This window comes from Castor canadensis, chromosome 11 (assembly GCF_047511655.1).
Source record: "Castor canadensis chromosome 11, mCasCan1.hap1v2, whole genome shotgun sequence".
NCBI classification, from domain to species: domain Eukaryota; kingdom Metazoa; phylum Chordata; class Mammalia; order Rodentia; family Castoridae; genus Castor; species Castor canadensis.
The window spans coordinates 36763263-36784121 of record NC_133396.1 but is presented as its reverse complement, the minus strand read 5'-3'; the positions used below and the strand labels follow the sequence as shown (position 1 = coordinate 36784121).

Below are 20859 nucleotides of genomic sequence, written 5' to 3'. Positions count from 1 at the left end.
AGACACTCAAGTGACTCTGACTTAAGTCATTAGGAGGCTCAAAAAATATTGTTGAAAGTAATACTTTAATTTACTGAAACAGAATTCACCTTCTCATTCTAATTTAGGGCTAGTGTCTGCTGTAAATGAACCCTGAGTGTGACAGCACAATGCACTCAAGTCCACAAAAAACAAGCAGCCTTTATTGCAGTATTACAAAACACTTTCCATTTTGGCAATATTTTACAATGCACTTAGCTTCAGGGGTTGGGAAGGAAAAGGTTGGAAATTAAAAAGGGAAATTTCAACGGACATTTCTAAAAGTAAAACTGTCCCAGCCCTCCCACCCAAATTAAAATCCAAATGTCACTTAATTTCACTATCCAAGAGGAGGCCACGAGGAAAGCAGCAGGCAAAACTCTGGCAGTTTCACTACGGATCATGTCAGAGACAAAAGAACATTCAAAATGGTCATCAGTATGGTCGATTGCGCTGATCATTTCTGTAGTCGTTTCTAGGGATAAAAAATAAAGAACAAGACTAAATTCTAATTTTTTATAAGCAGAACATCAGCTACTTTTTCAGGGTGCTGGTGACTACAATCAGACAATTTCTATAGGATGGCAATATACATAACTTATTTCTACATTCCTAGATAGTACTTCATGTCTAATTTATCAACTTTTTTTAAAAGACAAAGTTTCTTGAAAAAGCTTTGCTATCACTAACTTTAACAATTCTCCACCTAGAATAAGAACTACAAAATCACTGTAATATCAGAGACTGTGCCAATTCCATTCTTTAAACAGTAGCAAAGTAAGTATAGTAGTACTAAGTACTTATTATTCATACTTTATGTATGAATTCTCAATCTGCCACTTACTATGTGACCTTCGAAGTTACAAATGTCTGATTCTTAAAATGGAAGGATCACCTAACCTCAGGGGTCTGAGAAAGACTAGTACTAAAGTATATACAAATACTTCACAGTATTTGTCATATAATAGGAAATGTTTAATACAAGGTAATTAGACTATTAATAATTACTAATAGTAAACTATTATATAGTACTTTCCATGGTCCAGCAACCGTTATAATCTAATACAGTTCTATGAAGGAATCATTATTAGCCCCATTACACAGATGAGACTATTGATGCACTGAAGGATTAGTAATTTGCCTAAGGTCACAAAGAAATATAAGTGGTGAAAGAACAGAACCCAGACAGTTTGTCTTCCATCTCCACTCTCTCAACCAAATACTACACTAATTCTCACTATCCTATACTAGCTCTGACATATAGGTCCTTAGTATTATAATAATTAAAAGTTATTTTACATCACAGTTCAATTTTTTTCTCACTCCATATAATTCATATGTACAATACACTTCCATCATCAGTTTTCATCTGGAATAGGTACCAGAATCTCAGAGAAACAACTGAAGAGTAGCCTATAGGATCTGAAAATCCTCCACTCAGTTAGATTAAAAATGAAAAACTAGCCAGGCGCCAGTGGCTCACACCTGTAATCCTAGCTACTAAGGAGGCTAAGATCGGGAGTATCGTGGTTCAAGGCCCGCAATGACAAATAGTTTGCAAGACCCCATCTCCAAAATAACCAGAACAAAATGGACTGGAGGCATGGTTCCAGTAATACAGCATCTGCTTTGCAAGTGCAAGTCCTGAGTTCAAACCCCAGTACCACCAAAAAAAATAAATAAGCCAAATGTCTTAGTTTCAAGTTATCTCTCAATCCCAATTATCTTTAGCAATAAGAGAAAATAACACACACACACGTACCCAAATATGTAACTTTAAGAATTTGTAAGACAAAATTAATTTTAGAACTTGCTAAGCAGAGAACTAAATGGATCTCCAACCTAAGAGTTATCAATGAGAAATTCAAGTCACAAAAACTTGGATGAAAAGAAAATGTGACAAAAATGGCCTAAACCTTTAAAAATCTAAGGGCAATAAGATAAAAAGGTTAATGAGTACATTCTAATACTCACCTTCCTCCCATTTTGCCTCCATAGCCACCTCGGTCTCCTCCGTAGCCACCTCGGTCTCCTCCATAGCCACCTCGGTCTCCTCCATAGCCACCACTCCTGTCTCCTCCATAGCCTCCACTTCGGTCTCCACTGTAGCCCCCTCCACCACCACCACCGCCACCACCACCACCACCACCACCACCACCACCACGGTCTCCTCCATAGCCCCCTCGACTTCGGTCTCCTCCATAGCCTCCTCGATCTCCTCCATAACCTCCTCGGTCTCCACTGTAGCCACCCCCTCGGTCTCCACCATAGCCTCCTCGATCTCCTCCATAGCCACCTCCTCGTTCTCCACCATAGCCACCTCCTCTGTCCCCACCATAGCCACCCCCACTTCTGTCTCCACCATAACCACCCCCACTTCTATCAGCACCATAGCTACCACCCCCACTTCTGTCTCCACCATAGCCGCCCCGGTCTCCTCCATAGCCACCTCTGTCTCCACCTCTGCCCCCACGACCTCTGTAGCCCCTTTCTCCACCGTAGCCTCTCCCCCGGAAATCTGCAAGGTAGAAATGCAAACCAATGAAACCAGCAGAATTATATAAAATCTCTTCAATGCTAGTCAGAAGACAAGCATCATGTAGTTGCTATAAAAGGGCTGACTACTAAAAGGCTGACCTACCTCCTCCTGAGGGACGAGTGTCTTCTGGTCTAGGCTCATTGCACTGATTACAGGAATTCCTTCGAGCAAAGTTCATATTTCCACATGATCTGAGAAAGGAGGAAAATAAAATGCTCCCAGATAGTTCCCAACAGATTTAGAAACCCTTCTTGCACTTTGCACCCTCCAACCTTAACCCCTACCCTCTACTTCTACCAAAGTAAATGAGATACTTACGGATTAGGGCAAACCCAGTCTCCATTTTTGGGGTCTCCGCCTCTCCCCTGAAAGCCTCCACGACCTCTATATCCTCCACGGCCTGGGGGTGGTAGGGAGAACAGGTAGGTAGAGGAGAAAAATCAGCAGCAGACATTACAATACAGTGGAAAACTACCAGATAAAGGAAAGAGAAGTGCCCCGCCCCCACTTCTACCTGTACCATAGCCACTCCCAACAGACCTCCTCAAAATTAATCCCATTATAGCTGGACTTTGTGATTCTTTGACTTGAGGCTTTACTTAATATAGTAAATTTAAGAACATACAATATAAACAATGCACTAAAAAAAACTTCAAAAGTTCACTTTCTATAATATCCTACTTAGTTTTGAGAAAATCAGTGATAAAGGTTAAGTGAGAAGATAAATCTCAAATGTGAGGAAATGCACCCAATAGAAATAAGCTATTGCAGAGTTTAAAAACTGGTCAGATAAACTGGGCACCAGTGGCTCAACACCTGTAAGCACAGCTACTTGGGAGGTTGAGATCAGGGAGGATCATGGTTTGAAACCAGCCAAATAGTTCACAAGACCCCCAGCTCCAAATTTATCAGATCTAAAAGGACGGGATATGGAGCTCAAGAAGTGGAGTACCTGCTTTGCAAGCATGAAGCCCCATTTAAAAAAAAAGTCGGATAGATAAACTATCTATTAGGTATTATTTAAACAATTGCTCCTGCTTTCCAGGCAAACAAGCTGCTATGTAGCTTTCCGAAGGGATTTCTACAACCTTCTCCCACTATTTTCTCAGGTATTAATGACACCTAATCCACTCAGAATCCATTTTCATTTTAAGATAAAAGGAAAAAAACCTAGGGGAGAGAAAGGGGTACCATCCAAGTAGGGACAGAACATGGATTCATATCCAAACCTTGTGTAGAGCAACTAGTGCTGAAAACAAGTACCTTTCTTTCTTTGTTCTTTCTGGTGCTAGGGATAAGTATCTTACCTCGCCGCCCACCTCCACTTCCACCTCCTCTCATGAATTCAGGTCTTCTGGTGGCAAAGGATACTTTAATGATGTTGCCATGGAATTCTTTTCCTAAGAAAAAAGAAAAGAGTTTTGAATAAACGCTATACACGCCTCTACCCGCCAATGAAAATACATAACTGTCTCAGAAATTGTCAGTCTCAGAGAAGTAACTAACATGTCCTCATAGAACTTCAAACTAGTGCTCTAAAGAGTCAAAGTTAAAAGTGCTAAAGCATGACACACAATCTACTGAACAGAGCAGATCTGTGTCACTAGGAAAGCCACTTGTTACTAAAGTTAAAACAACAAAAAACCACGTATCTAATTTTTTTTACAGGAAGAGCCAACAGAAAAGTATGTATGCCATCATTTACTTTTCAACGGGAATGAGCATGTGTACATGACAATGCACATGTACCCACATACTCACACATATGCTTATATATGCACTGCCTACTGTGCTTACCTTTTAGGAGGGGAAATATATCACTTGGAGGGGGGCAGCAAAAGTGGAAAAGAAACTAATATTTTTAGTTTTTTAACCACGTGCAAGTATTTTCTTTTTAAAAATAATGATGTGAAGTAAGCCAGTGACTCACACCTGTAATCCTAGCTACTCAGGAGGTGAAGATCAGGAGAATTTCAATTCAAAGCCAGTCCCAGGCATAGTTCCTAAGACCCTATCTTGAAAAAACTCATCACAAAAAAAGGCTGGCTAAGTGATTCTAGAGGTAAGAGCTCCTGCCTAGCAAGTGTGAGGCCCTGAGTTCAAACCCCAGTGCTGCCAAAATGTGTATACCTAGGAGCAGTGGCTCAAGTCTGTAATCCTAGCTACCTGAGAAGCTAAGATTGGGAAGATCCATGTTTCAAAGCCAACCCAGACAAAAAGTTCCCGAGACCCCCATCTCAACCAATGGCTGGGCGCAGTGTTGTGTGCCTCTCATCCCAGTTACATGGGAGGCTAAGATCAAGAGGATTACGGTTCCAGGCCAGCCAAGGCAAAAAGTTCACAAGATCCCAATCTCAAGCTGGACATGGTGGCACACACAAGCATTCTGGCTATGGAGGTTTGGGAGAGTGGAATGGCTCAAGTGGTAGAGTGCCTACCTACCAAGCATGAGGCCCTGAGTTCAAACACAGTATCAACAACAACAACAACAACAACAAAAGGAGTATTATTATAAAGCTGGCAGCATGGCTTAAGTGGTAGAGTGCCTGCCTAGTACACTTAAGCCCTTGAGTTCAAAACCCACTACCACCAAAAAAGGAAAAAGAAAAAAAGAGGAGGTCAGGTAAAGTGAAACCGTATCTCAAAAATAAACAACCAGAGTAAAAAGGGCTGGAGGCATGACTCACTTGCCTAGCAAGTATGACACCTTGAGTTCAAACCCCAGTACTGCTAAAAAAAAAAAAAAATGTATTTATCTGTGATTACTTACACACATGCAAACATACACACATGTTCTGTGGCCCTAGAACCTAGGGATAAGAATCTTTTTACTTTATATTCAACAAGTGAAGAGTTGTATAAGGAAAGGTACCTAAGGATTCATAAAGTGGTTGTAAATCCAGGAGCCTTAGTTCCCTGACTAAAGCCCTAATCATTGTAACTGGTAATTTCTTGTGATACCAAATCTTACATGACAAGTATTTTGATATAGGAAGCAACTCACAGATCAATATTCCAAACCTATAAGACATGGTTTAAAAGAAAAAAAGTATAGAATATAGAGTTGAGGACAGACAGGGATTACACTCTCCTCTCTGAAGTATAGAAATGCAATTATGTTCTGGAATACACAGGGATATTACTTTCAGAAGTGGAAAGAAATTCAAATGTCTATTCATCCAGCATGGTTAAGGACTTTGGAGACAATGAAATTGGCCTGAGTTTGAATCTTGACTTTGCCACTTACTCTGTGATCTTAGAAATTACTTAGGCTTGCAGAGTGGCTCTAGTGGTAGTTTGCCTGCCCGGCAAACATGAAGTCCTGAATTCAAGCCCCAATACCACCAAAAAATTACTTAGCTTCTCTGTGAGTCGGTTTCATTATCTATCAAATGGGAACGGGATGTATGTCTCATAGGGTTACTGAGGATTAAATTAAGTTAGTGTATGTAAAGCTCTTAGAATTGTGCTAACAGTAATACTTACTGTGTCACAGTAAACACGTAGTAAGTGTTATTACTAAAAATGAATTTGAAAAAACAGAAATAGCTGTTAAAATGTTAAATGAAAAAAGCATGAGACATAGCTGGGCATGGTGACACATGCCTGTGATCCCAGCACTCAGGAGGGAGGCTAAAGCAGAAGTTCAAGAGTTCCAGGTAAGCCTGGGCTACATAGTGATGTCCTGCTTCAAAAAAGGAGAGAGTAAAGTCTTACTATTTCTTCTAAGTCTGAACTTTATATTTGAAGGGAAACTAATCTAAATTAAGAAGACTACAGAATCAGCCATGCCAATTCTCTACACCTGTATCAGAGGTAGGGATAAGGTTAGACCTCATGTATAAGCTATGAGATAAGGAAGTATTCTAGACAAATAATAGAGCTCATCTACATAAAAACTCTGGTCTGTATTCTTAGTATCTGCTAAAGTAAGCATAAATATGATCGTCTCCCAAAATATATTTTGACTTCCAAACTACAAAATATTTCTTCAATACTACATGAATGAGGCATACCATCAAACCAGTCAATGGCTGCCTTAGCTGAAGGAGGGTCGTCAAATGACACTGTTGCCTCCCCTTTTGGCTTCCCTGTGTCTTTGTCTGTGTAAAGATTTATCATTGGTTTTCCAGTCTTCTTGTTTGTCTAAAGAAAAAACAAGTTGTTAATATTCCAAGAATAAGTGATCATGTACCATTTAGATATTTTTTAAAAGGCATTCACGCAACAAAATATAACGTATTTAACATAAAAATGAAGTTATTTACAGATTTAGATGAAAACTAAGCTACAAACACTTTTTAGAGGCTGAGGATACAGCTCAGTGGTGTAGCATTTGTATGAGCCCCTGAGTTTTTTATCCCTATCCCCACCACCACAAAAAAAAAATTAAAATAAAATAAAATAAAAGTTACAGAATACTATTTATCTGTGTATAGTTTATTTAGGCCCACAAATATTAAGTGCAGACAATGCTTCACACAATTACATATAAACGTAAAACATTTAAAAGTCAGGAAGGCTATTCATCAAGCAATCAGTAGATTATCACTAAGGAATACACTGGGACTTAGCGGGGATAAGGGAAGAACAAGGGAGAAGTTTTACTTTATTAAAACTATGTGGCTGCACATGATAACTCACACTTGTATCCCAGCAAGTGTCTGTCTGAGGCCAGCCTGAGCTACATAGTAAGTGAGCCTGGGCTATATTGTAAGATCTCAAAATTTCAAAGGGAAGAAAAAAAACTGTTGAAATTTTTTTGTAGGTACCATGTGTAAATAACTTCTTAAAAATTTTTAACTCCCCAAGAAGGAAAAAAGATTATTTATTTCAGATACCAAAACAAGGACAAATATAATTTGTCTTAATATTGCTCTAAAGGCAGATTTCTAGTTAAAAAAAAAAAATGCTGGCAGAGTGGCTCAAGTGGTAGAGCACCTGCCTAGTAAGTGTGAAACCCTGAGTTCAAACCCCAGTACCAATGAGGAAAAAAAAAGATAAAAAAAAATGAACAGTGCAAATGCCATTTAAGTAAACAATTACAAAAACAACACATTAAGATAACCCACTAATATGCAGTATACACATTAAGTTAAAAAAAAAAAAAAGCATGTGGGAGGAAATTAAGAACAACCTGAGTTTACATATATTGGCATTTCAAAATCTATACAATGTCTATTCTCACGGTCTCCTTTGATTTTCACAATTCTACGAGTTACATAGACTATTTTTAGAGCCCCAGGATTAATGCTAAGGCTCAGGTAGGCTATAGTAAATATAAACACAGGAAAGAATAAAACCATGTACTTAGCAAAGGCTTACAGACATGGGTGAACATGTACATCAAAGAATTTTAAGAGATAATCCTTACTGGGGGGAAGGGGAAAAAATACATTTATTATGTAACTTATGTATAATAACTAGAATATGTTAACAATTATGAAAATTTTCAACATATGCTATACTTTTTACTCACCTTGATAATTCCTATTTGCTTAAAGAACTCTCCCACTTGATCTGTAGACACACCCTCCCCAAGTCCTTGCACAAAGATTGTGTTGTTATCTGAATTATCAGACTCTGAATCTAAGAGGGGAAAAATTACGGTTAGTTTTACATATTCCATGGCTTTACTATATTCTGCCCAATATGCAACTGTTTCTAAGTACAAAATGAAAGAAGGACCAAGATAGGAAGAATCTTATATAAACATGCGAAGTATCTTTAACTGGTGTATAGTAGATCAATTCTTGCAACTAAACTTCAGGTAAAGTACATCGAGTCCACACTCTGTGAAGTACATACAGACCAATTAAGGAAGATCTTAAAAATTTCACTCTTCAGATTCAGGACTAAAGCTCATGAACAGATATAAAGAGTTAACTTAAATTAGCACTCCTTTCTCTGTAGAACTTTAAATTCTTTAAGACTAGTCAGTACTTTTAAAGACTCTCTATACAATACTCCCCCAAAATCTGACACTTTGGACTTTCAAGCAAGACAAGCAGAACTGCTGGTTTCCCATTTATTGCAATAAGCCTTGTGTATATCAGAGAGTAGAAGCACCTTATACACACACCTTACCTTACACGCACACTTTTGGATTAGTACAACAAAGTAAGAAAGATGTATAAAAATTCAGTCCATCAAGGGATAATTCAGAAATTGCCATCCATATAGAATACTTTGGCATCTTAATAAAAACAAAAGTTCTGATTTCAATATTTATTAAAATTTTTTGGCTCAAATAGATTTTTTAACCTCTAAATCTTTAAAAAGGCTCCATGAGTAAATCTATAGCCTTGAATTTCATTTAAAAATAAAAAGCCACATAAGATTAGTGACTTCTACCCTGAGTAAGTATGAACTTGGGTTTCTTAGGCTCACTAAAGGAGATTACCAATCCAATATGAGTTTCTAAACACGGCTTTTTTACCTCTAATTTACCAGGGATATCAATTTTTTCATTAAATCAGATTTGTAATAATAATGCTTACTAGCAGTAAGGAATTAAAGAAGAAAAAAGTAGAATATGGGAAAGCACAAACAGCAATTATCCCCCGTAAACTTTCCCATCAGCATCCTGAATTTTTTTTTCCTGGCATTTCTTTAGAAATGAAATTCCCAAGATCTGGCAGTGCTATTAAATTAAATCTCCTCAAAACAAACATTTCCCCCTCTAAAAAATGGAAAACATTTTCTTAAATGCAAATCAAACTATCATGAACCTTACCAGCATCTGGTCTAGATCCATAATCCCTGTGACCTAAGAGGAAAGAAAAGAAAAATCTATTTAAGGCAATTCATTTGAAATAATTTTTTAAAAAAATAATTAATAATAAAGCATGAGAAGTCAAAACTTGCAAAATCCTTGAAAGTTAACCATCACATATTTACAAAGTAACTATATGAATTTTTATTAAAATTTAAGAAATCAAGATGAATGTCATCATTTCCTTAAACTTGTTCAAGACGGCACCCGCCACTTTGTTATTATGCTAGCACCATGTATGTTAAGTTCTGGTTGTAAAGGCTGATTGGAAAACCCTAACAACTTAAAAACACCACGTCAGCTACCTTTATAAAAGAAAAAACGTATTGTCAAAATCCAGTGAAGTTCTCATTGGTTACCAGACTCTTTCATGCATATACACTGTGTAGAAACCCATTGGACTATTTGAGATCAGCTTTGGCTTTTTAATATTTACTTTGATATACGTGTATGTATCTATATATAGATAGATAGATACATAGATATTATTTTTTAAAAAGCACACTACACACCAGCCTCAACAGAGTAAGAAAGGGCTTAGACTGCATCTGCGGGAAATTGGTGGCTTTTAGATTTATATAGCATTTCCACTGAAACATTTTGGGATACTCAGCACTTACCACCAAAATTTTTGAAGCCACCGCGGTCACCACCACTGCAGAGGAAAAATTGAAGAAATGATTTCTTCCTTAAGTCTCTAATGTGCTGAGCCCTGGGCTCAATCTACACTTAACTGTCACAAGTAGCGTGCCTAGGAAAACAGTAGCACCACTAACTTTCCAGTAAATTCCATTCCAAAGACTTCAAAATGTTTTCCATCTAAGTGTTTTCCCAAGAGTCTATTTTTACAAGATGGCTTTTCAAGCTTCTTTTGTAACATCTAATATTTCTTATTTTAAAATCTTCCCAACCCAAGCCAAGAGTAACTCAAATCATAGCTTAAAAGCCAAAGGCACATCATGAAGAATGCTAAATTAGCACTAGTATTCTTTTCAGAGGGGTGTTTTTAAAATATGAGAAAAAGCAAAAAGACAAGAATATAAAGCAAGGTTAAGATTTTGATAGAACATGAAAGACAAAAACTTGAGTATTAGGTTCTGCTATGATACCAAATTGTGGATTTTATGAGATGAATAAAAAAAGTGACATACAAATATAAACAAAAATGAACCTGAATGAAAGTAGTCCTAAAATTTCAATTCAGAAATCTGATAAAATGAGAACTGAGCATAGCTTAAAATTACCCTCCTCTTCCATATCCACTATAATGAGATCTATTCATACTTTAGCTACATTCTTCCAAATGCTCTGCAGCATTAATGTGTAGTACACATTACAAACAGAATGCAACATACTCCAGTACTTGGAGACAACAACTTTATCAGGCAGATTTCCACTGTCAGATGGTCCTTGCACACTCAGCTTTATGTAAGTTATCTAAAAAGTTCTAAAATACCCATTGAATACAAGTCACATAATCCTCTTGTGATTCATGTGCTGACATGGAAAAATGTAAACCTTTACTATTAATCTATTTTACCCTAACACAAAAAGCTAATCCAATAGACTAATTTCTCTTGCTGCTTAAAAACCTTTGCTTTAGTGATTATCCAACCCTTTACAACGGCTTTTCTGAACCATACAGAGAAAGACCACTATAAATACAAAAGCACTCTCTCTTTATAGTTAATATATTCCTATCACCTTGATGTAAAAATACATCCCCTTTCAGGTATTTCCCCTTTTTAGGTATAGACATATGTACTTTTTAATTTGTATGATTTCCAGGAAGCCTTTTTAGCAGGAGAATAACACTATTTCAATACTATGTAGACAACATTCAACTCAGTCCCTTCATAAGCAGAGTTCGGTATTGAGTCTTTAAAAATCACTATTTCAGTATAATACCCAAGCCTTCCCTCTACTTCTAAATGACATGGATAATCATTGCCAACTCTAATAAAGAGAAATTAACAGGGTTCTTGAGATAAAATTGTTGAAAATCTTTCTAGAAACCGTGACACCTAAGGTATCTTCATAGATTATCCTTAGAACTCAAAAACATAATGATACCAAGAACTAATGAAAATATTAACCCCACACTCTTAGTTTAGGAGGTTAAAGACCTCAGGATAAAGGGAAAGTCATAAAATAGGAAATCTGAGGTCATGTGTTCCCAAGCAAATGTTGAAAAGATACCTTCTCATTATTTTGCTATCATTTAAACAGAGTACCAAACTGTTGATCTAGCCACAGTGAAAAGAAAATAAGAAATTTCATATACAAGCTAGTTTCTATTGTTTTAATTCTGGACAACAATATAATTTTGAACAATTAAAAAAAAAAAAAAGACATGCCTCTCCAAAGAGAATATAAAACCAGTTGTATTTGAACAGGTTTATAATTTCCTACTCTTCCATATAATATTGAAACTTTATCATCTTTATTGAGCATTTCAGCTTTGGAAATAAAGCAGCTAAAGATTGAGGCAATAACTATAAATGAGAATACCATAGTTCACTGGAAAAAAAAAAAACTCTTCAAGAGACCCAAGGTTATTAATTATCATGAATCAACCTTGAAATTTAGGCAAGTCAGTAAAGTTCATCTGGGTTCAGTTTTCTCCTTTCTAAAATAAGCATCTATATGCTTCCTACTCAAAGGGTAAGCATAGCCTGGGAACAATCAGAAAAGCAGGATTTCAATCTCCACCTAGACCTACTGAATCAGAATGTGCATTTTTATTAAGATCCCCAGGTAATTAGTATGCACATTGAAGTCTGAGAAGCCCTGGTCTAAAAGACCTATAATTTTACACTCAAATAAGTGTTTCACCATTTTCTCTGTCCTTAGAAGGAAATTCTAGTTGTATTACATTCCCTTATTAGGAAATTTTTTGTATTAAATATAGTAAATAAACCTCAACTAATCTTCACTAGCAAATATTAACAGATGATGTGTGTATTTAAGAATCTTTCTTTTAAACTTGCAGTTAAGTTGCAAGTCCTTTTTCCAGATATTAAGATCTCACTAGCTAATCAGTACATGAAGATACTTCAACATGTATGAAGCAAGGTATTGCCACAACAAATTTATTTTCAATCCCAGGAAAAAAACAGCAAACATATATATAAACAATTCCTGAAGTATATATATATATATAAAGAATTCCTGAAGTAAGGACATTTTAAGGTGAAGTAGTAAAGCATACTCAACTTTACTGGCTAAGTACCCCCTGCGTTAAGAAAACAAGTTGCCTATTTTTGCCTCATATGAAGATAGTTCTCCCAAATTCAAAACCACTATAAGCACTGTACCCTAGGGTAGACTCTGTTATAGTATCACATATTTAGAAATAACAAATCCAATTTCAGATGCTTGTCAAGAAAAAGAAGAAACTGAGGTCTGGCGGAGTGGCTAAAGTGGTAGAGTACCTACCTAGTAAGCATGAGGCCGAGTTCAAACCCAGTATCACGCACACACACAAAAAATTGACAGAATTTCTATTTCAGTTTTTAATTAAAAAAAAAAAAATCTGTGTTGGACACTCACACCTGTAATTCTAGCTACTCAGGAGGCAGAGATCAAAAGGATCATGGTTTGAAGCCAATCCAGGAAATAATCTGCAAGACTCTATCTCAAAAAACCCATCACAAAAAAGGGCTGGTGGAGTGGCTCAAGGTGTAGCCCTGAGTTCAAACCCCAGCACCACAAAAAAAAATCTAAGCCAGGTATGATGGCTCTCTATCTATAATCCTAGCTACCTGGGAGGCCAAGATCAGGAGTAATGCAGTTCCAAGACAGCCCAGGGCAAGTTTACAAGACCCCATTTCAACTAATCAAAAAGCTGGATATGGAAGTGTACACCTGTCATATCAGCTCTGCAGAAAGCCTAAACAGGAGGATTATAGTCCAGGCAGGCCTGGGCATAAATGCTAAGCCCTATCTGAAAAATAACTAAAAGCAAAAAGGGCTTGGGGTATGGTTCAAGTGACAGAGTGCCTGCCCTGCAAGGTGAAGGCTCTGAGTCAAGCCCCAGTACCACACACACAAAAAAAATCTAACTTTATCTACCCAAAGACCTAAAACTGCTAAGAAGTAAAAAAGACAATGCAAGAATCCTCTTGCCCCAAACAAGGAACCACTGAGCTAAATCTTTAGTCCTCCCCCCTTTTTGGTACTTTTCTGGATGGTTTTGAACTCAGTGTCTTGCACTTGCTAGTCAGGTGCTTTACCACTTGATCCCAGCCCTTTCCTTATTTTGAACCAAAGTTTTGCTAAGTTGCCAGTTTGGGTTTGAACTCAGCCTCCCAAGTACCTGGGATTACACAGGCATGAGTCACCTTGCCTGGTTACAGGAGCTGCAGCAATTCTCTATTCCTAGAAAATTAAACATCTAGACAAAAAAAAAAAAGAGAAAGGGATTTGGCTAAAAATAGAGAAGACTGATTCAAAAACTTAATTCTGTGCTTGAGTTTTCTTACTACAAAATTCAGACTACAAATTTTGAGTGTGAGGAAAAGACAAATATTAATTCCAAATATAAATGACTCAATGAATTTAAGTATCATTCTCAGGCTTGAGGAGTGGCTCAAATGGTAGAGCACCTGCCTATTAAGTTAGAGACCCTGAATTCAAAACCCAGTACTGTCAAAATTTTGTGGTACAGGAGTCTGAACTCAGGGCCTACACTTTGAGTCATTCAATCAGCCTATTTTTATGATGGGATTTTTCGAGATAGGGTCTTGCAAACTTACTTGTGCAAGAACCACGATCCTCCTGATCACTGCCTTCTAAGTGGCTAGGATTACAGACGTGAGGTTCTGGCACCCAGCCAAAAAGACCTTCTTGATAATGGTTATGTTCATGTTTTACTTCCTCCCATGTCATATGTGTAGCAAAAAGGCTTTCTGAAATCAGTATTTATCAACATTTCAGGAAGCCAAGAATATATCATTCCAGGACTATAGTGTATCAATACAGTATCCACTAGTTATATCTGGCTACTGACCACTTAAAACAGTCTAAAATGAGATGAGTTCTAAATGTAAAATATAATATGATTTCCTAAGTTTTAGTATAAAAAAAGAATGCATACTGTTATCATTAAAAATTGTGCAGGGATCCAGTGGCTCATGCCTATAAATCCTAGCTACTCAGGAGGCAGAAATCAGGAGGACTGTTGTTCCAAGGCAGCCCTAAAAAACAGCTCAAAAGCCCCTATCTTTAATAAATAAATAAATCACAAAAAATGGGCTGGCAGAGTGGCTCAAGTAGTAAGCGTGCCTGTCCTAGCAAGCTTGAGGCCGAGTTCAAACCCCAGTGCTGCCAAAAGGATATTACATGAAATGATTTAGATGTATTGGGTTAAATGAAATATAGTGAAACTAATTTCATCAATTTATATCTATTATTTTCTTTCTTTTGTAATAATGGAGATTGAACTTGCATGCTAAGTGCTCTATCACTGACTGACCTATACACCCCCCTCGCCAATCCTCTGTTATTTTCTCTTTTAACGTGGTTACTAGAAAATTAAAAATTACATAAGCTCACATTTATAATCCACATTGTTTTCTATTTGGTACTATGTTACAGACTGTCACCAAAACATATACATTTTTTCCCCTGTGCTGAGGACAGAACTCAGGACCTTGAGCATGCTAGGCAAGCACTATCACTGAGTTATATCCCCAGCCCAAGGACATACACACATTTTTAAGGAAACTAATTAAATACTCTTGCAAGAGGGAGAAAATACTCAAAATTCAAAATAATTTTGGACTTTACTTGTAAGACCCTAACCCTGTCACTTAACTTGGTAAGATATTAAAAATGAAAAACAATTATCTTAAAAATTTGGCACTTTTGCAGGGCAGGGGTTGGGATGTATCTCAGTGGTAGAGCACTTGCTTAGCATGGACAAAACCATAGGTTTAATCTCCATAATCATGCCAAAAAGAAAAAAAAGGTTTTGCAAGGCTATAATCACAATGTTAAAATTTAAACACACTGGGAGAATTTATGGTCCTAGCTTCTACTCCACCAAGATGTCAATTATACATGATAAATTCAATCTTCTTTGCTCTAAGGGCTTTTTCAAAGAAAAAGATTTTATTTCCTATAATTTCTATAATCTTCACACCTGAAGCTGATGACTTCCTTTAGATCTGAATTCTTCCTCCAGCTAAGCAATCACGGAATTTAAACCTAAACAACATTCTATCCTTTACCACACATTCAGTCCCCACCATCAAACTATACCCCTATTTCTTTAAATATTAAATCCAACTAGTCTTTAAGCAGTCCCCAAAATAGTATTTTTAACCTCTATTAAGTAAGATGATTAGAAACACAAATGGGAAAGTTGATGAAGATTAATGAAAAATGTATTTTTGGCATTTGAGTGCAAAACCAACTATGAAAAACTATCTTGAAACTAGATATTTATATTTGTCTTTACCTGAATAAACTGAATAAAACATCTTAAACAAGATGCTATGACACAAAAATTATATGAAGTTGTAATTTCAATACCCATAAATGAAGTTTACTGGAAGAGAACCATGTTTATCCATTTACATATTATGGTTGCTTTGGTACTCCACAGGCAAGGCTGAAGACTAGCAACTGAAAAAGCCTAAAATGTTTACTATCTGGCCTTTTACATAAAAAGACTGTCAATTCAATAGAGAGTAACAATTATCCACAGATTTCTGAAACAGGCCTTTTATGAACATCCTATTTATTGGGGGGAGGGGAGGGAGGCAAGACTGCAAACCCCTCCAACCCCTAATCTTATCCCCACTTAAACCAGATCAACCTTATTTTAACCCATTATTCACCAGGTTTCTGCAAGAGATTTTATATAGAGCAGTTTCTAAGGGTAAATAGAAAGGTTTGAAAACAAAAAACTAAGTTCATGAGTCTGTACCTAGGCCACAAATTATAATGAATTATATTGTCACAGAAGTTAAGATGCGTAAAAATTGAAACTCCAGGATGGCTAAAGTATTCCTTCCCTTCTTTATCAGGAGAATCATTCAAGGTCCTTTCAACCCTCTGGTTGTAAGATGAGTTCTTGATCACAGATGAAAACATAAAGACTTTCCTACCTGTTCCCTACCTTCTTCCTCCTAAAAGGTTGGTTCCACCATTCTCAGGCAGACACTGTCATAATTTACTAGACAATCTATTAGGTTATAATTATAACTTCCTTATTAAAAAAACCTAAACATATGATGTAATGGAAAATGTACAACATTCCAAGGCAGCCTATCTAAATCACTTCAACCAGAAAATTAAATATACCTGTTGGACACCTTATTTGGGGATTCTGTTAGAGGTAGGAGGGAGGCTATTAGGTAAAAAATATCACATCACTTTACATTGTTCTTTTATATCCACACTAATGGCAGACTTTTCTCTTTGATAATGAAGAGACATACAATCGGGCTGGGATGTAGCTCGATGGTACAGCACTTGCCTAGCATGCATGAGGCCCTGGGTTCGATCCCAGCACCAAAAAAGAAAAAGACAAAAAAAAAACAAAAAAAAGAGACATACAATCTTTGTTTTACCTTGGTAAACTGGCTACCAATCAAAACACTTTTACGAAAATTTTCAGATAGGTTTAAAATGGTGTTTCCATAGTATTAAAGAACCATACTCTAAAAATAGTTATATTCCAGACAGTGAATGAAAACAAATACTGGCTCATTTAAAGAAGTCTGTATGTACTGGTTTTATTTCTCAAGTCACCTCATGAGACAATAGTTGGCCCCCTAAAGAGCAAGAATGAATTGCTGACATATTAAGCTTTAATAACAGACTACTGGCAATTTCAATTTCTAATGAACATAAATTATCTTTAAGGCTGTACATTTTATAAATAAATTTGCAACATGCAAGTCTCACCTGAGGACAGATGCCAACTGCTTTTTCATTCTTACTTTTAGGACCAAAATGCTAGCTTTACAGATATATTTAAAAATAATTTTAAAACCAGCTTTCATAACTTATGTTGTAAATAAACATGATACCTGAGAATACCAGCAACAAGGAAAAAAAAAACTAAAAAAGTCATACTTTCACACCAGTTCAATCTAGATAAAATACAGAATGTTATGTGATCTTACACTATTTGAGTAATTACTACTTAAGAAGGGGAACAAAATAGTTTAATTACGTTAAAACTTTCTCGTATTTGTCAATCCCGTCTTTCTACTCTGCTATTGTCTATGACTTTCCCCGTCCAAGGGAATTCAAGATGGAGGAATAGCCCCTCTGCCTTCCAATACAGAATTAACTTACCTTTTTTTTTTTTTTTTAACATATACAAAATACTTTAAATTCCCAGAGTGATCTTTTAAAGAAGTCTATAGTCTAGCTCTGGTAGGAAAAACAATCAAGTGGCCTAATCACCACAGTAGAGGACTTTTTTGGTGTTCAATATACACCATATAAAATAATTGTTAACAAAGCCTATTCTAAGGTAATTTATGAGAGATATGAGGACTGAAAATAAATTTTTAATTTCTTCCATCTTCTACGTAACATAATCTTAAAAGCCTCTTAACTGAATGCCAGAATCAAACCAGCAAAGTAAGAACAACAACAACAAAAAATAGAGGATAGAGAAGATAGGCATCTATATCTAAATACTTACCTTGATCCTGTCATAGGACCTCTTCCATCCTTGTCATATCCCCCACGCCCTCTACCTCCTCCCTGTGACCCGCCATATCCTCTATTATCTTCTCCATACCTACTCACATCACGACGGTCATCTACAAAAAAGGGAAAATATTACATACATAAATACGCTAGCCTAGAACTTACTACATAGCTCAACTGGCCTCCAACTCTTGATCCTCCTGCCTCAGACTCCCAAGTACTATGATTACAAGCATACACTACCACATATAGCTACATAACAATGTTAAGTGCTCTTTTGGCCATACATTATATCTTTTGGGAAAGGCACATTTATACAGAATTCAAAGGCATGTCATCAAAAAACCATATAGAATTAAATGTGTGAGAATATGTGGGTGAAATTCCATGCTACTAGAAAATCAGATAGCAAAGTAGTGATATGAATAGGTTTGAGTTAATATACAATCTTGTGCTACCAGGTATAGTGATACTGGACTGTAATTCCAACTACTAGGTGGCTGGGACAAGACTGCAAATCTTGGGCAAGCCTGGGCAATTTAGCAACACTCTGTCTCAAAATAAACATAAAATTAAAAAGGGCTGGAGATGTAGCTCAGTGGTAGAGTGCTTGCCCTAGGTTTAATCACCAATACAAAAAACAAAACAAACTTAACATGTAAAAACCTTAATAACTTAGATAACAGCACAACCCTAACCATGAAAATTATTACTTTCTTCATCTCAAAATTGTTTAAATGTAAACTGAGCACACATAAAGTATAACTTTATTTTCAAACTCAGAAGATATTCAGTGAATGAGCTTCCAGTTTTATACATTCACTCAATTATTCAACAGGGCTAGGTATGATATAGATCTGTAGTAGAGTACTTGCCTAGTACGTGCAAGGCTCTGGGATCAATTCCCAGTACTGCTCCAAAAAAAAAAATATATATATATATATATTTGCAACAAACGTTCATTGAACACTCACGATGAACTAAGTCTTATCTAGGCACTGAAAGTATAATAATTAATTTGAGTACAAATTATTTTATTTTGGTGGTACTAGGGCTTGAACTCAGGGCCTCATGTTTGGTAGGCAGGTACTCTTACCACTTGCGTCACTCCACCAGCCCACAAAAATGACTATAAACAGGTCTTTTGTCCTTAAATCATTGATTTTCATGGTGTTAGCAGAATCGTAAGTATCAGTGATACATACAAAATGCTATGGAACAATAAGAGGAAATAATGACTGAACTTTTTTACATGAGGTTAGATAAGGACAGTATAGGGTAATTTCTCTAAATCATGTATACCACGAACACCATCATGGCAACAGCAACATGATAAACAATAAAAGTTCAGAATTAACCCAAGAAATTTATGTAATCAGCTACCAAAAATTCATGTGACCATTTGGGAGTCTCCAAGAAGCAAGAGAAATCTAGTAACGGTTTTCATGACCATGAAAGAAAACATGTTGAAGATCACTTCAAATTTTTATAAATAAACAGGACTGTAAAATAGGTATACTGAGTATGTGTGGGGGGAGAGGGTACTAATGGGAAGGAGGGTGAAGGAAGGAGATTACAGCGATGATATATGGTAGATGGACTTCATATACCTATATGAAACAGAACTAAAAAACCTCTTGCAATTGCTTTAAGTGGAGCAGGTAGGGTGTTGAGGGGGAGAGACGATGGGACATATAATGTAAGTCTAATTGGAATTGCCACTATAAATATCCCCCCATTGTTTATTAGGATAATGAATATATTCTAATTAAAAAACAGCAAATTTTTATAAGTAAGTGAAATCCTGTGTGGAGCTTTTAATCCAAAGTCAACAGATATACAAATAATTCTATGAAGAGAAAAAGCAAACTAAAGACCAGTATGTCTTACCTTGTGTGTGGTGGCTGTAGTTTTCCCTCTGTGAATGGCAGGACTGCTGGTTTTGATTATAGGAATCATGCTGCTGCTGATAATCTGACTGCTCATCGTATGAGCCTTGATGTTGATTATAGGCTGACTGCTGGCCATATGAATCTTGTGGATTATAGTCTGATTGGCCATATGAAGGTGCTCTTCCACCTTGGCTAAACAGAAATCAACATCATGAGAGACTTCATAGGATTATGGTTACTACAGTGCAAGTTGATGGAGACTGATATAAAAGACTTGATCAGTTTAAGACTTCAATTATATTTAATACTATCTAATAATAATAATTTAAAATTCTCATGGTAATTATTTGGTTCTTTTATCTACATCTCCTTATCACCGATGGAATGTCCTTCAAAGACAAATTCACTATCGCTGAAGAGGTGACACCAGAAAAAAAGAAAGAAAAACAGAAACCAAACTCAGGAGGTGCCATACAATGAAAAATACAGGAACATCTTTGAAAACTGTAGGAAAGTAAGAAATGACTAATTTTTACTGTTTTTTTTGAATTAAAAAAAAAGTTAAAGATGATACAAAGTCTGAGTCTTTAACCAATGTGCCATAAGTGGGGCTGAGGATGTAGCTCAGTTGTTAAAACACTTGCTTATCATGCTTGAAGCCCTGGGTTTAATTCCCAGTATTGCAAAAAGAAACAAAAGTCAAGCCTTACGTGATCAGTCCTTTTACAAGTTACACTGAAAGGCTCTATGTCACTTCATTTTAACAACAGCATCTTTGTTTTTTGGTTTTTTTTTAACTAAGGACTTCATACTTGCTAGGCAGGTGGTTCCACCAGATGAGCAACACCCCAGCCTTTTTTCACTTTTAGTTATTTTTCACATAGGGTTTCAGGCTTTTTGCCCAGGTTGGCCTCAGACTACGATTCTGCTACTTAACCAGGATTACAGAAGTATACCAC

The 20859-nt window shown here is 36.4% G+C and overlaps 1 protein-coding gene across 2 annotated transcripts in view; it reads right to left on the bottom strand.

Moving 5' to 3' along the window:
- Positions 1 to 322: 322 nt before the first annotated feature.
- The window catches only part of Taf15 (TATA-box binding protein associated factor 15), a 31454-nt gene continuing 10917 nt past the window's right edge, over positions 323 to 20859 (bottom strand). Inside the window, exons 6-16 of one of the 2 annotated variants that reach the window (XM_074046264.1) lie at positions 19899 to 20092; positions 18100 to 18121; positions 9953 to 9987; positions 9294 to 9326; positions 8037 to 8146; positions 6574 to 6703; positions 3865 to 3957; positions 2876 to 2957; positions 2660 to 2748; positions 1993 to 2536; positions 323 to 493 (exon numbers count right to left, since the gene is read on the bottom strand). In XM_074046264.1, coding sequence (XP_073902365.1) covers positions 454 to 493; positions 1993 to 2536; positions 2660 to 2748; positions 2876 to 2957; positions 3865 to 3957; positions 6574 to 6703; positions 8037 to 8146; positions 9294 to 9326; positions 9953 to 9987; positions 18100 to 18121; positions 19899 to 20092 — 1372 coding nt within the window. In that variant the 3' untranslated portion in view covers positions 323 to 453. Of the gene's footprint in view, positions 494 to 1992; positions 2537 to 2659; positions 2749 to 2875; positions 2958 to 3864; positions 3958 to 6573; positions 6704 to 8036; positions 8147 to 9293; positions 9327 to 9952; positions 9988 to 18000; positions 18122 to 19898; positions 20093 to 20859 lie in introns of both variants that reach the window. The other variant, XM_020174821.2, reaches the window with a different exon arrangement.